Below are 14,260 nucleotides of genomic sequence, written 5' to 3'. Positions count from 1 at the left end.
TTTCCTTTGTCTCTCTCTCAGCAGTGGGATTCTCCTGGGTCTCCTACCATAGAACCCCCTTTCATCGAGTTGGAGATGGATGGTGCGAGTTGAAACTGTCGTACCTTGTGTGTGAAGGTCAGCTTGAATCTGTTTGGCAGTTGATCGAGATGCTTTCTCCACCATTCGAACAATCCTTCGCTGCAATCTTCGATCAAGTTTTCTCTTGCAGCCACGTCCAGGGAGGTTGGCTGCCATGCCATGGGCCTTAAACTTCCTGATAACATTGCGTACGGTGGACACAGGTACATCAAGGTCTCTGGAGATGGACTTGTAGTATTGATATTGTCCATGCTTGGCTACAATCTTGTGTCTGACCTCAGACAATTCTCTGGTTTTCTTTATTTTCTCCGTTCTCATTGCGGTACACACAGTGACACAAAACAGTAGAATGACTCCTTTTTTCCATTCAAACTGGTTGAATGAGTGATTTTTATATTGCATATACCTGCAACTCACCACAGGTGAGTTCAATTCCAAAGTAAAGGAGAAACACCTGCTTGAAATCGAATTATTTTAAACAACTTCTAAAAGGTGCCAATAATATTATCTGGGCCATTTTAGGATTTCTGTGTGAAATAGGCTAAGATTTAGTAATTTTTTCACCTTTTTTTGTTTTGTTCCTCTGCAAACCAAAGAAATACATGTGTGGATACCAAAAGATTTTTTTATTTCATCAATTTTCTGGAAGAAATGGTTCATTATTTGAAAAACGTGCTATGGTGCCCATATTTTTGGCCACGACTATGTCCATCTGCCTCCATACCATTTAGTACTATATCAACCTGCTCTTCCAATAACCTGTACATTTGTTTTTTAATTTGAATTTGAATAAGCCTAAATTTGAATAAGCTTTCGACAGAATATTATCGGTGCTTAAAATTGTGCCTCACTTCCTCTCTTGCCCTCTCCCTCACCCTAATGTGACCAGAATGGGACATTCCAATTACAAGCTTCCACACTAGCTATTCAATTGAAATTTGCAATGGTGAACGTGTTTGAAAGTAATTGCAGAAAAGTATGCAACTTTTTTTCGTCGTTTATACCATGCATGCCTTAAATCAGCTATAAATCTAAAATTAGATAATTTATATCCTTGTACATTATAGAGCCCAAAGTGCCAATACACCATTTCACCATTCAGAAGATGAAACATTTAGCCAGGGGTAAAGTACGGAGGAGAATCTGCTTCAAGTTTATGCCGCATGATCCGGTACTGTACAATTGCCTTGAAGATCAGGATGAAATGCCCTTGGCCACAATTTGCAGCATAAATTAGTCGGGTGCTTTATGGTTATTTAACTTTGGAGCTGGAGAATGTTGGCTTTGTTTCTACAAAATTACACCTTATCATTGTGAGGTATAGTTTTGTTTTTATTTGTTTTTTATTTGTTACCTCCACCACCAAAGGTGGATGGAGGTTATGGTTTCACCCCTTTCTATTGGTCTGTCCGTTTGTGAACAAAATATCTCAAAATGTTGTGGACGGATTCGGACGAAATTTGGCAGAGAGGAAGTGACATACGCAGAGAGGTTTGGTATGTGACAAGGAAGACATTATTAAACTTTGTTGAAGATCCGGATTTTGATCCGGCTAGTAGAATTTTAAAGTGATTCTTCACCATTGGGAGATGGGGCCAAAAACGATACATACAACAGGCATTTTAAGGCCATTTTCCCTGCAAGAGCAGGGGTTAGCCTTGCGGTCCCCATGACAATCTTCTCCATTTTGCCCTATTTTCTGCATCTCCCCTTGTTAACCCCCTTGCCCGCATTTCTTCTTCGACCATCTTTAGCCAACTCTTTCTCAGTCTTCCCCGTCCTCTTCTTCCTTCTACATTCATTTTCATCACTCTTCTCAACCAGTCACTTTCATCCTTCCTCAACACATGACCAAACCATCTCAAACTGTTTCTCTTCACAGCATCCATCACAGGCTCTATTCCCATCATCTTTCGCAATTCATCATTTGTCCTCCTCTCTCTCAACGATACTCCACACATACACCGAATCATTCGCATTTCCACCCTTTCCAGCCTTCGTTGCTGCTCTACGTTCATTACCCATGTCTCGCTCCCATAAATCATAACACTTCTCACACATGCAGCATACACCTTTCCCTTTCCCTTCAGCTTCAACGACACTCCCCTCCTCGTCAGCATGCTACTCAGTTCCCGAAACTTCTTCCATGCACATCTCACTCCAGCAACCGTTGCCGAGTCTGATCCACCTTCTCCATTCAGCATGTCTCCTAGGTAACAAAATGTTTTCACACCTTCCAGCTTCATGCCGTCTCCAAGATCCAACTCAACATTTCCTCCATCTGCAGCTCCCTCTGTGCACACCTTACATTTGAATGTAGCTGTCACACTGGTTAATGACACTCTCAAACCACTACATTTTTGATGAACCCACTCAGCGCACATTGTACATTGAATGGAATTCACTCCGACATCCTTCCTGCACACAGCACACGGCCACTTCCCAGTTCTTTCCACTTCACCACATGCTTTACCACTTGCCATCACCTTCGTTTTTCCGATATTCACCTTCAGACCTTTTGTCTCAATGCATTCCTTCCACTTGTTCATCTTCTCCTTCAGTCCATCCATACTTTCTGCAATCAACACCAGATCATCTGCATACAACAACTCCCATGGTAAACCCTCCTTTACATTCCGAGCCAGCACCTCCATCACAGCTACAAATAGTAGTGGACTTATTACCTACCCCTGATGCACTCCCACCTTCACCTCAAACTAACCACTGTTCCCATCCTTCGTCCTTACAGCTGTGCGCGCTCTTTTGTACATTGCCATCAGTACTCTGATCAACCATTCCTCCACTCCTGACTTCCTCAATGCCCATGTCACTACTTCACGTGGAACCCTATCGAATGCTTTCTCCAGATCAACAAACCCAAGAAACAACTTCTTCCTCTTCTCCATGTACTTCTCCTGCAACTGCCTCACAATAAAAAGCACGTCTGTCGTTCCTCTTCCTGGCATAAATCCAAACTGCATTTCGTCAATCTTCACTTTCTTCCTTATCCTCCTCTCCAACACCCTTTCCAATACCTTCATTCCATGCTCCAATAACTTTATCGCTCGATACGAGCCACAGTCCAGAGGGTCACCTTTCCCCATTGTATGGAGGGACGAGGGTACTCAGTTCCCAAGCCACTGGAATGCGGCCTTTTTTCACCACCAGATTGCAGATCTCTGTCATTCTCTTCACACCCCAATTTCCCGCTGCCTTCAACATATCTCCCACAACTCCCGTCGGCCTTCCTGCTTTTCTACTCTTCATTGCTTTTATCGCTTCCTCAACTTCCTTCTCGGTTATCTTCTCTGCCGGTCCTAAAACTGGGTTACTCTCTATGTTGCCATCCCATTCATTCTCTGCATTAAACAGTATTTCCATATATCTCTTCCATCTTCCTATAATTCCATCTGGGTCCACAACGATTTGTCCCACTTCATCCTTCAAGCAACTCACCCACCCCCATCACAGCACACCTCTTTCGCTATCTGCTTTGCAATCCTGAATACCGCTCTCTGACCCTCTTCCAAATCCAAGCGTTCTCCGAACATTTTCCTACATTCCTCCTGCGCCTTTGCTACCTCTTTCTTTGCAGCCTTCTTGGCTGTCTTATAACTTTCATGCTCTGCCTTTTCTGCCCCCATACCCTTTGCCTTCTGCCACTCCTTGAACTTCTTCCTCTTCTCGTCAAGCCTCTTTCCAACTTCATCATCCCACCACCATGTTTCCGAGTGCCTCGGTGGTCCTTTTGTCCATCCACATACCTCACCAACGGCTCCCAACAGACTATCTTTCATTGACATCCAACCACTTTCAAGTTCAACCACATCATCCTCCACCATACTCAGCCTCTCTTTTAATGCCTCCCTCACTGTCACCTCTTTCAACCTCCACACCTTCATTCTCGGTTGGTACTTCACCCGCCGAGCTCTCCTCGCACCTTTCACCCTTATGTCGCAGACAACCAAGTGGTGCTGTGACACAGCCTCCTCCCCCGGGATCACCTTTGTGTCCCGGAGGTGCCCCCTATCTCGCCTACGCATCAGCAGGTAGTCAACGGTTGTCGACCCACCTGACTCACTGCCAAAAACGATACATACATAGCAGGATATCTCAAAAGGTTGTCGACGGATTTGGATGAAACTTGGTGGAGAGGTTGTGTGTGTGACGAGGACTAATCGATTAGATTTTTGTGAATATCTGAATATGGATTTGGATATGAGAATTTTTTTTTTTTAATGTGATTCTTCACCATTGAGTGATGTGGCTAAAACCAACATATAGCAGTATATCTCAGAGTTATAGACAGATTTGGACGAAACTTGGTGGACATTTTGTGTGTGGCAAGGACGAATTGATTCAATTTTGGTGAAGATCCAGATCTGGATCCGGCTCGTAGAATATTTTAAGTCATTCTTCACCTTTGGGAGATGGCGCCAAAGACTATACCACGCAGGATATCTCAAAGTTGTGGATGGATGATTTTGATTAAATGTGATTCTGTATTGTGATTTTCTGGTCTACTCTGGGATACAAAACGTAAACTGTTCACCTGGTGGAGGTATGCTCTCTACTGAATGCCGTTCTAGTTTTAATTTGTTTTGCAAAATTTGGTGATGAGCATAAATAGTGCATAGTGTGATTGTAATAATAAAGGTTTCTGAGCTGTCATTCTGAGCATGCGTGTGCATGTGCCAGCCAAACTGTACTTTCTTTTTTCTCACTTGGTACTTTAATGGAATTAGTTTTTTTGTATACAAGATCGATGCTCGTGAACGAGCTAACATTAGTCACACAAAAAGGCAATCGACACATAAAACACAAAATAAGGGGAGCGGAACACAAGATGGGGAGAGAGATGGAAGGACACAAACACAACATTTGAGAGCAAGGACATCGAGAGAAATGTGGGAGGGGGAGGGCTTGGGGGGAGGTGGGAGAGGTATAAAACACATCAACACTGCAAGGACTTCCAGGAAAGAAGTTGGAATTTCAAAAAAAGTGTATCTGGGGTGAATTAGCGGGGGTAGAAAAGATCAAGGTTTTGGATGGGGGAAGATAAGAGATGGTGGTGAACAGCTGTTTTAAAGACCTGGAGGGAGGAGTGGGATTGAAGGGAGTGAGGGAGTTTGTTCCAGAGGCGGGAGAAAAGGGGAATGAAAGAGTGAACGTGAGCAGAGAGCCTAGATTTTGGCAGTTTAACCATGAGGGGGTTGCTGGCAGATCTTGTGCGACCTGTAGGAATATTAGGGGTACAGAGCACAGAGAGAGCTGGGGGAGCAAGGCCGGAGAGGAGTTGGTAGAAGACAGAAAGACCACCAACCTGCCTGCGGTGAGTGAGTGAAAGGCCCTCCGAGTTGGCTTCATCGCAGGAGATTCCAATGATTCTGAAGTGATTATCTTATCAGTTTTATTGTTTTATCAGTATTCAGTATTATTAGTTTTATTGTATTATCCTAATTTTGAGGCTGGCACATCTGTGGGGAGATTAATAGTCAACAAATGCAAGACACCAAACTCTTGATATTTGTGGAGCTCACTCGTCAAAGCAGTGTCATTGAGAGAATGGCACAAAAGTCTGTGCAGTCGAAGCTGTACAAACATTGCCTTAAATTTCAAGCAAAGATCTGATTTTTTTTTCTTAAGTTGATTTATTTTGTTACTTTTTTATATTGGTCTAAAGTTAATGGTGGAGCTTGTGCATCAGTCTCATGTCAGACAAAGATATGAGTTTACATGAGAGCACTTTATTTATTTATTTACTTATTTATTTATTTATTTATTTATTTACAAAGATGTCAGCATACAACATGAGACAAACATGTATGCAATTTGAACTGTGTTCCTTACATCATGAAACAGGGGTTCAGATGGCAATCGTATCAGATCATCCCATTGTACTTTTTGACAATAGTATTATCACGTGCACAGGGAAGATACAAATCTGTCACTAGCTCACCACTCCGTACATGTGCAGCGTGGCCCGAGGATAGTTGAATGGTAATTAGGCGAAATGAAGCTAGGTGCGGGAAGATTATTCCCACATTAAAATAATGGCTTTTGCTCTTTATAATAGACAATGTGAGGCACTAGAAGTCATCCCCATGTTACCAAGTAACAGTGCAATAGAGAAGTAAAAACAAATAATGAGTGCACAGAATAATTTGCTATTAACATAAATGATGACGTGGGTACTTCGTGGGTATCTATACAAACCGTGATAGAGCCTCCAACAAGACCATGCACACCACACATTTAATTTGCTGTAAACTTCCTCTAAAGCCACAAGACAACAGATAAATCGTTTGGATAGCTTGCGATGCAAAAGAAACAAGAAAGAGCAATCACAGATTGCAGACCCTCGCCAGGATGTGTTTTCAGTGCTTTTTAAGACAAATATGGCGGCCATAAGACAAATATGATGACTGATGAGGTCATCATATTTTTTTCTCCACCCATTTATCCCTAGATTATGCTCAAGAAATTTCATCTTGATCGGATGAAGTTTTATACTTGTTGAATTATGACGTCATAATGGAGGAACCTATGACGTCACCATTAGCAGATGTTATTCCACATGGAGAGTTCTTTACAATGAGCAGTCTCAATCTTTTCTATGCAGCGCTTTCGGAGATTAGAGGTGCAATTTTTTCCGGTTTTTCCAAGATGACGGCCGAACTACGTGACTGACTTCATTTTTTTTTTTTTCCTCCACCAATTTATGCCTACATGACGCTCAAGAAATTTCATCTTTATCGGATGAAGTTTTGTACCTGTCGAATTATGACGTCATAATGGAGGTGCCTATGACATCATCATTAACATATCTTATTCGCCATGGAGAGTTCTTTACAATGAGCCATGTCTCAATTTTGTCTATTCAGCACTTTCGGAGATATGGAGGTGCAAAGTTTTTCTGTTTTTCCAAGATGGCACCGAACCACGTGACCTATGACGTCATAATTATCATAAAAAAATTATACTGGTGGAGTTGCACCTATGGGGAAAATTTCCTGTCAATCGGACCAACGGCTGCCGAGAAAATCATATTTATTCTGTGCGGACAAACAAACAAACAGAAACAATCAAACAGAAACAAACAAACAGAAACAAACAAACAGACAAACAAACAAACAAACGGACTCAAATGCAATACCCTCTCCTCTGGTGAGGGTAAAAATAAACCTTCAATCCTGGATGCTATGTAGTTGGGGAAGGGTATAGCAAGGAAGAAGATGGGGCCATGCCTTGTGGCTTGCGTAGCAATTCAGTTTGAAGAATGAAACTCAGGGGATGCGGTCTTCCATGCACACATGTTGAGATAGCACCAATCAGAGCTGAGACCCATCCTGCACTTCCAGCCACTGGTCCTGCTCAGACTCGTGCGCAATTGTTTTCCAACAGGACGCCAGCTCTCCCTGACTCGACTGATTGTGACTCATCCCAGCCCACTCATGGCATAACTTTTTTAATAGCTGCACTGTGGGGAAATTTTGCACCCCTGCGGCACAACATATGCCTATGCACCTTGCAAGTAAATCCATGCTAGATGGATTGGTCTGCAAGATCTTTGGTTTAATTGGACCGGTGGTCTTTGGCCCACAGAACGGCATGTGGATTTCAGATTGTTAGGATTTGGCCATTCATAATGTAATTGAAATTTCACTTGCATCAATTGTTTTATTTAATACATATATTTTGTTTACCTAACTTGAAGTATACTTGTTTTGTCTTGTTTTGATTCCATACAGGCAGATGATGTCCGAGCCCTGCTCATGGATGCTATGCCTCCTGAGGCACTCCCGGCAACACACAAGGCTCCAACTCCGGCCACCACTCCTCCTGCACCAGCCCAATCTGTGGCTTCTCCAACATCTACTCCGGCTTCTCTGTCAGCTGCCAGCAGCCTCGATAGCTTAACGGGCGCCTGTGGAACGACCTCCTCATCTGCAGATACAGCATCCAACCCTGCGCCTATGAATGACGGGACTGCAGGTGGCACCGAAGGAACTGAGCGAGTTGATGTGGAAGGCAAGTAAAATAGGTATACTTGTGATGTATATGTTGGTTTACTGTTTTTATTAATTATTATTTATAGTGAGTGGCATGCTTACTTGCTTATTAAGTCGCCATAATTTGGGATGTGGTTTAACTAATTGCTGCTGGGAAATTGTGTTGGGTGCAGCAGAGGTAAACTTACTTTTCCTCTTTTTTTCCCCCATAGAAACTTTATTGTTAAAGGGAATTAAATTAACGGGAATTTTAGCTTTCTTTCAAATAAATTCTAAGTGGTCATCATGATTTAATCGAGCAAAGAGCAACAACGATTTTCTTCCAGTTTTCTTGGTTAAATCTATTTACCTGGTGCAACTCGGCCACCTCAATCTCCCAGAACCCTTTGCATTGTGACAATATATCTCAACTTTATAATTTTAACTTTTCATTGTCACAAACCCCAAAAAAAGAAAAAGTTCAACCAGGACCAACAGCTTTAATACTTTGATTTTTAAATCATTTGGAAGATATTGTGTGTCCATACTTGCTGTCTGTCTGTCATTGTGCTTATTGTCTATCTATATCATTTATTTTGATTGCAAGCTCCTGCTTTGGGTTTTCTTGTCGAATTATTTGAAAATCTTGTTGTTTTTTTGTATTCAAAATGGAGAATTTCCTGTTGTTTAATAGTGTCAGAGTCGGACACAAATATCAACCAGTTCCTGAAGAACATCGGCCTTGAGCATCTCAATGACATCTTTGAAAAAGAGCAGGTATAACTTTGATAAACGAGTACATTTTGTCTATCTGTAATCTCACTGCGATGCAACAATACTCGTACGGATCGAATGAAAAAGAACCCCCACCGTCAGCATTTGGAATGTTGCTCAAAACCTGGTTTTCTTTTTTGGCAGATAACTTTGGATGTGTTGATGGACATGGGGCATGATGAGCTGAAGGAGATTGGAATCAACGCATATGGCCATCGTCACAAGCTAATTAAAGGTGTGAAACACATTCTTGGAAGCCAGCAAGGTTTCCAGTGTCATTAGCTCCAACGACTCCCCCCTCCCCCCCCCCCCCCCGCATCCCCTCCTGTTTTTCCCGTGTCTCCGAACATTCACGCTTCACACCTTTTCCATGCCCATTCCTGTATACTTACATATAAGTGTATCACTCGTTTGGTGATTCTGTATTCAAACACCCAGAGCTTTGTTGTGCTAATTCCGAGAAGTTAAAAGTTGCAACGTGCCTTGTCAAGTACTCGTTTCTGATGCCTATGTTGGTGCAAGTCTGTCATTTCAGCATTTTTTGTGCATTTCGAATTTGTAAATATTAAGCAAATTGTGAGGTTTTTGTAAATAATGCATTTGTTTTTGGTCTGTTACTTCCAATGTCCCCTTATTTCTCTTTTATCATGATAGGTAGCCTATACAGAGAAGATCAAGCAAACAAGATTGTGTTCTTCAGACAAACTTGATTCTGAGATGAGCTGAATAGTTTACATGTGAAATCCTGTTTGTGCGTACCCACAGGTAACCTGTCATGTCCTGGCACGAATCCCTATCTGTCGTACCACACTACAGCACAGGGAACTGTTTTGCTGGACCTTTCACCGGATGATAAAGAACATCAAAGTGTCGAGGAGGAGGTTGGCACTTGTTTTCATTGCTTATTTGAAGCAAGGCTGCAAAACAATATTTTTTTGCTTGTGTTTTTAAGAAGTATTTAACTTTTTTTGAAATATCCTCGTTTCATTTGTGTGCAAGCGCCATAATGCTGTTACTGTTTTCAGATGCAAAGCACCATCCGCGAGCACAAGGATGGTGGGCAGGCCGGTGGTGTCTTCAACAAATACAACGTCATCAAGGTAGACTTCAACACTCATCTGTTTGTCGAGATCTCTCTGATCAACGTCTGTGTAAATATAATGGGACCAGATAAATTCCTCCTGCAACAAGTTCAGATAACTTATTGGCAAAGTCAAAGCAATTATCTTGCCCATGCATTTGTTTCTTTTAAAGTTTAGAGTACTCTTCCTACAGATTTTGTTGGAAAAAAAAAGAAAAAAAAAGAAGGACGGCGGGTTAGGGGGCGGGGGAGGGGATGAGGCTGGAACTTCTTTGATATTGAACTAGAAATGCTTACTCCCTTTGGGAGCGGCCTGCAGGGGAGGGTTTAGTTACGATTTTACAAGGTTGGGATACGTAAGCACGTATATAGTATCGTCGACCGGGTCGCTAACACGGTTGCACCGAAACGATATTCTTAGAAAGTGGTCAAATTAAATGAAACTATTTTTGAGCAGAAACACAGCCTCTCTGTCCGCCCCCCCCCCCACCCCCCTTTCCCTCCCCACACCCCGACCCCCACACGATTTGTATCTCATTTTTATCTGTAAATTGTATCTTCTGTAAATTTGCAATTTAAACGAGTTCAACAAATTTAACTCTGCCCCAGATATTTGCCAAACGCCGAAAAGTTCACGGATGCAAGAATCAAACGGCACATGTTCTTTAAAAGTAAAGGTTTATTTGAACACGCAACACACAAGGAATCCTGAACTAAAGGCAGACTGAATGAATGGATATATCAATTATAACTGCACTCGGTAAAGCGCATAGCTCTGCCAAGCTGAACAATTTACGTTTTGTATCCCACTGATTGGCCGGATCTGGATCCATACCTGAACCAAAATCAAATTGGATTGTTCCAGTCACCTCACAAATTCATCCACCAAGTTTTGTCATAAATCCTCCACAACTTTTTGAAATATCATGCTATATATCGTTTTTAGCCCCAATCACTCAATGGTGAAGAATCATTCTTTTAAAAATATCTGGTATCCGGATCTGGATTTTCACCAAAATCTAATCAATTCATCCTTGTAACACACTCGTCACCAAATGCCGTCCAAATCCGTCCACAAATCTTTGAGATATCATGCTCACAGACAGTGAAATCCCCATCTCTGCTCTCCAACTTGACGGCCTCTTTCAGCCTGCATCTGTCCTCTCAACTCTCTAACTGTGTCCACAAGTCGCCTTTTATCCCCTCTCCCATGGCTTTACCAACATCCTCAAGCATCCTTTGCTCACAGCCTGGCATCGGCCAACTAGGTGGTCCATCACTGCTGCCATGGTGACTTCACGTGGATGGGTTGCTGTTGCTGCCACCAGCTGAACCAATGACGCTCCACTGTTTAGGCCACCAATGGAATCGTGTCCAAGTTCTTGTGAGGGCCGATGCCGAGGTTTCCTTGCACCGAGAGCTCCGAGGGGTGGTTATAAAGCTGACACATGAACTGCCGCCACATCCCAAGCGACATGTTCTTACCTTGCTGACACATGTCCTTACCTTACCTGGTGCCTCACCTGGTTCCACAGAGTGGACACATCTGCATATTACGCTTTCCTATTGAATCTCTATGTCAACTATACCGCTGCTCACAGCATACATAAAAACAGGACAGCCTTACTCTAACTGGTCCCTGGTTATAGAAAATGTTTTAACCAACACCGACAAATGACTATGCTAACTTTGAACATCCTAGCTAATTCGTACCCCCTCCAACGTAACAATACATACATGCATACATTGAATTGCTGAATTGTAGTATGATTCCATTGATTGCAATGTATCATAATTGGTTATTCACCCTATGGAATGTTTGGAAAATTATCTCAATGAATCCTTGTTAACATCAGTTAAAGTTTCGCTCGTACAGCACTCAAAGCTTTTCTGTCTAATGTTGAAGAATTTAGATGAGAAGGAAGAAACAAACAACTTTATTGTGGACATGGTTGATTTGGTTGATTGATTGGAAATGGATTTAGAAAAAGCAAATTGAGAAAATGGAGTAGGAAACTTGGTGATGAAAGGGAAGAATAGAAAAAGTGAGCCTGGGAGATAAGGGAAAAGAAGGTGAATAGGAACCTCTTAGGAGAGTTGAAAAATCGATAATTTTTATCGATCACACTTTGTTTGAACTCTTTAAGGCTGATCGATGTTTAACCTGGTGAGTTGTTTGACTTGCTAGCGACTATCTAATGGATAAATTTCACCACAACCGTGAAAGATTGGTCTTGTTGGTCATTTTTTGTATTTGCCAACAGGTTTCAGTTTTTCCCCACTAGGTTGTTTCTTGGTGCAATTTGAAAAGAAGTTGTTTTTTTTGTTTTTTTCTGAAAGCTTTTCAAAAATGGAACATCTTTTTAATTCTGAACCTTCATCCCCAATAAAGTTCTATAATTTATTTTTGTGATGCATGGCTCTGACAGATCCAGAAAGTGCGAAACAAAAGGTTGTGGGATCGCTACACTCATAGGCGGAAAGAGGTGTCAGAAGAAAACCACAACCACCACAATGAACGCATGCTCTTTCACGGTACATAACAGCAAAGTGAAGCACCTACATGTGTTACATTACATTACATTATGTGACTGAGGCATTTGTGTATAATATGTCTGAATTGTGGGTTGTGGTTTTAGAGGGTGATTATTTCCCTTGTTGACGGATATGTTTCGGAAAATTCCTGAAGTTCTTTCTTCCAGCTGATATATCTCTGAAGATGCATTTTCATACAATATTGGAATGATCAGTGTTTTGTGATCTCATTCATATTTCGTACTTCCAATCTGAGAGGAGGTACAGTTTGAGGCAAGGCAGGCCATACACTGCTCTGGACATTTCTCTCTCATTTGTTTTGTGGACAGTGTGATTTTGCAGCTCCTCTTGTACATCAGAAGACTGCCCTTATGCTCTGCATTGTTAAGTTGATGTCAGAACATATGCAAGCTTGTCTGATGCATTGGGCTTCATCTTCTTCCTGTTACCAGTATCATAGACTGTTTTTGAAAGTGGATGCATGGGAATATATGATATCTGCGATCACAAAGTGATCGCCCGCGACTTACCCTTGACACGTGATCCATAAATGGCCATATTTTTTTCGGACTACCATATGACTTTGACCTTCAATATTTATGTATAGAGTGTAAATTAAGAAAACGTGTCCCCATATCCAATTTATACATGAAACTCAACAACATTAAAATAGGAGGAAAATAATTCAAGTTCAAAAAAATTAAAAAATAGATAAAACGTTATGAGCAAAAAGGTGTTTTTTTGTCAATTAGGTCACAATCCAAAAAAAAGTAGGTCAAGGACACAAATCAAATATCATGTGCACAGCATCAGTGCAGGTCCACTATTATGATGCAAGAACATCTTGGAAGGCCAAACGGTCTTTGAGATTCTGTATTGGCAAAATTGAGTGTTGTCAAATAATGCGTACTTTTTTTTATTTATTTGACCTTCACTTTTAACTCGGAGGGGTATGATGTAAATTAAGCGTAAAGGCACCTTGCTCTGGGCTATCCCGAGAAGGCAATTTTGTTCTGTTCGGACAAACCTTAGTCGAGTTTTGGTGAAAAATGTTAAATGCCTCTAGTTGGGTCATGATCAGGTCGAACAAATTATGTCAACCCTGCAAACTTTGTATTCCCATGATTGATGCAAATTTAATTCTGAAAGTCCCAGCTGGCTGTGATACAGCTCGGAATTTGGCAGACAAAAGAAAGAAACCTAAATGGTGGTTTCGTACTTCTAGGGGTGTAGGACTTTGACCTTTAACCCAAAATGGTGTGAAGTAAATTAAGCCTAAATGCGCCTTGCTCTGGGCTATCTCGAGAGGGCAATTTTGTTCCGATCGGACAAGGTTTGGTCGAGTTATGGTGAAAAATGTTAAAATGTCTATGATTGAGCAATGACCTTAAAAATTGCATCAATGTCATATCAACCCTGCATACTCCCATTATTGGTGCAAAATTTCATTCCGAAAGTCCTAGCCAGCTCCAAGATACAGCTCACAAATTGATGCAGTTTGGAAATTTGGAGTGTTAAGAGTGCAGGGAGATTTTTTGTTTTTTGTAATTGTTGGTGTAGTACTCTTAGGGGTCTAAAAGACTGTGGTGCAATTAAACATCGGGGGTTGGGGGGTGCCAATTGTAGAAACAAGCCCTACAACAGCAATAAGCCTTCCCTTATGCTCTAGCGGAGGCGAAATTAAAGTAAATTAAGTGCATGCCCACAAAGCTCACTGTTAATTACAATGTGGATTCAATCTACGAGAGATGTTTTGTTCTTTGTTTACTTTCAGCAGTAGCATTGTGATTTGAGCAAT

The 14,260-nt window shown here is 41.6% G+C and overlaps 1 protein-coding gene across 1 annotated transcript in view; it reads left to right on the top strand.

The window, feature by feature from the left end:
* Positions 1–14,260, top strand: part of TNKS2 (tankyrase 2) — a gene marked incomplete in the record, with an annotated part of 278,608 nt that overhangs the window by 248,646 nt on the left and 15,702 nt on the right. The window contains 6 exon segments of the mRNA XM_078772377.1: positions 7,833–8,112; positions 8,767–8,849; positions 8,991–9,081; positions 9,612–9,727; positions 9,872–9,946; positions 12,357–12,462. Coding sequence (XP_078628503.1) covers positions 7,833–8,112; positions 8,767–8,849; positions 8,991–9,081; positions 9,612–9,727; positions 9,872–9,946; positions 12,357–12,462 — 751 coding nt within the window.

The sequence above is a fragment of the Myxine glutinosa genome, chromosome 2 (assembly GCF_964187855.1).
Source record: "Myxine glutinosa chromosome 2, kmMyxGlut1.1, whole genome shotgun sequence".
In the NCBI taxonomy this organism is placed as follows: Eukaryota; Metazoa; Chordata; class Myxini; order Myxiniformes; family Myxinidae; genus Myxine; species Myxine glutinosa.
The sequence above is the reverse complement of the archived record's forward strand: the minus strand, read 5'-3'. Positions and strand labels throughout refer to the sequence as shown.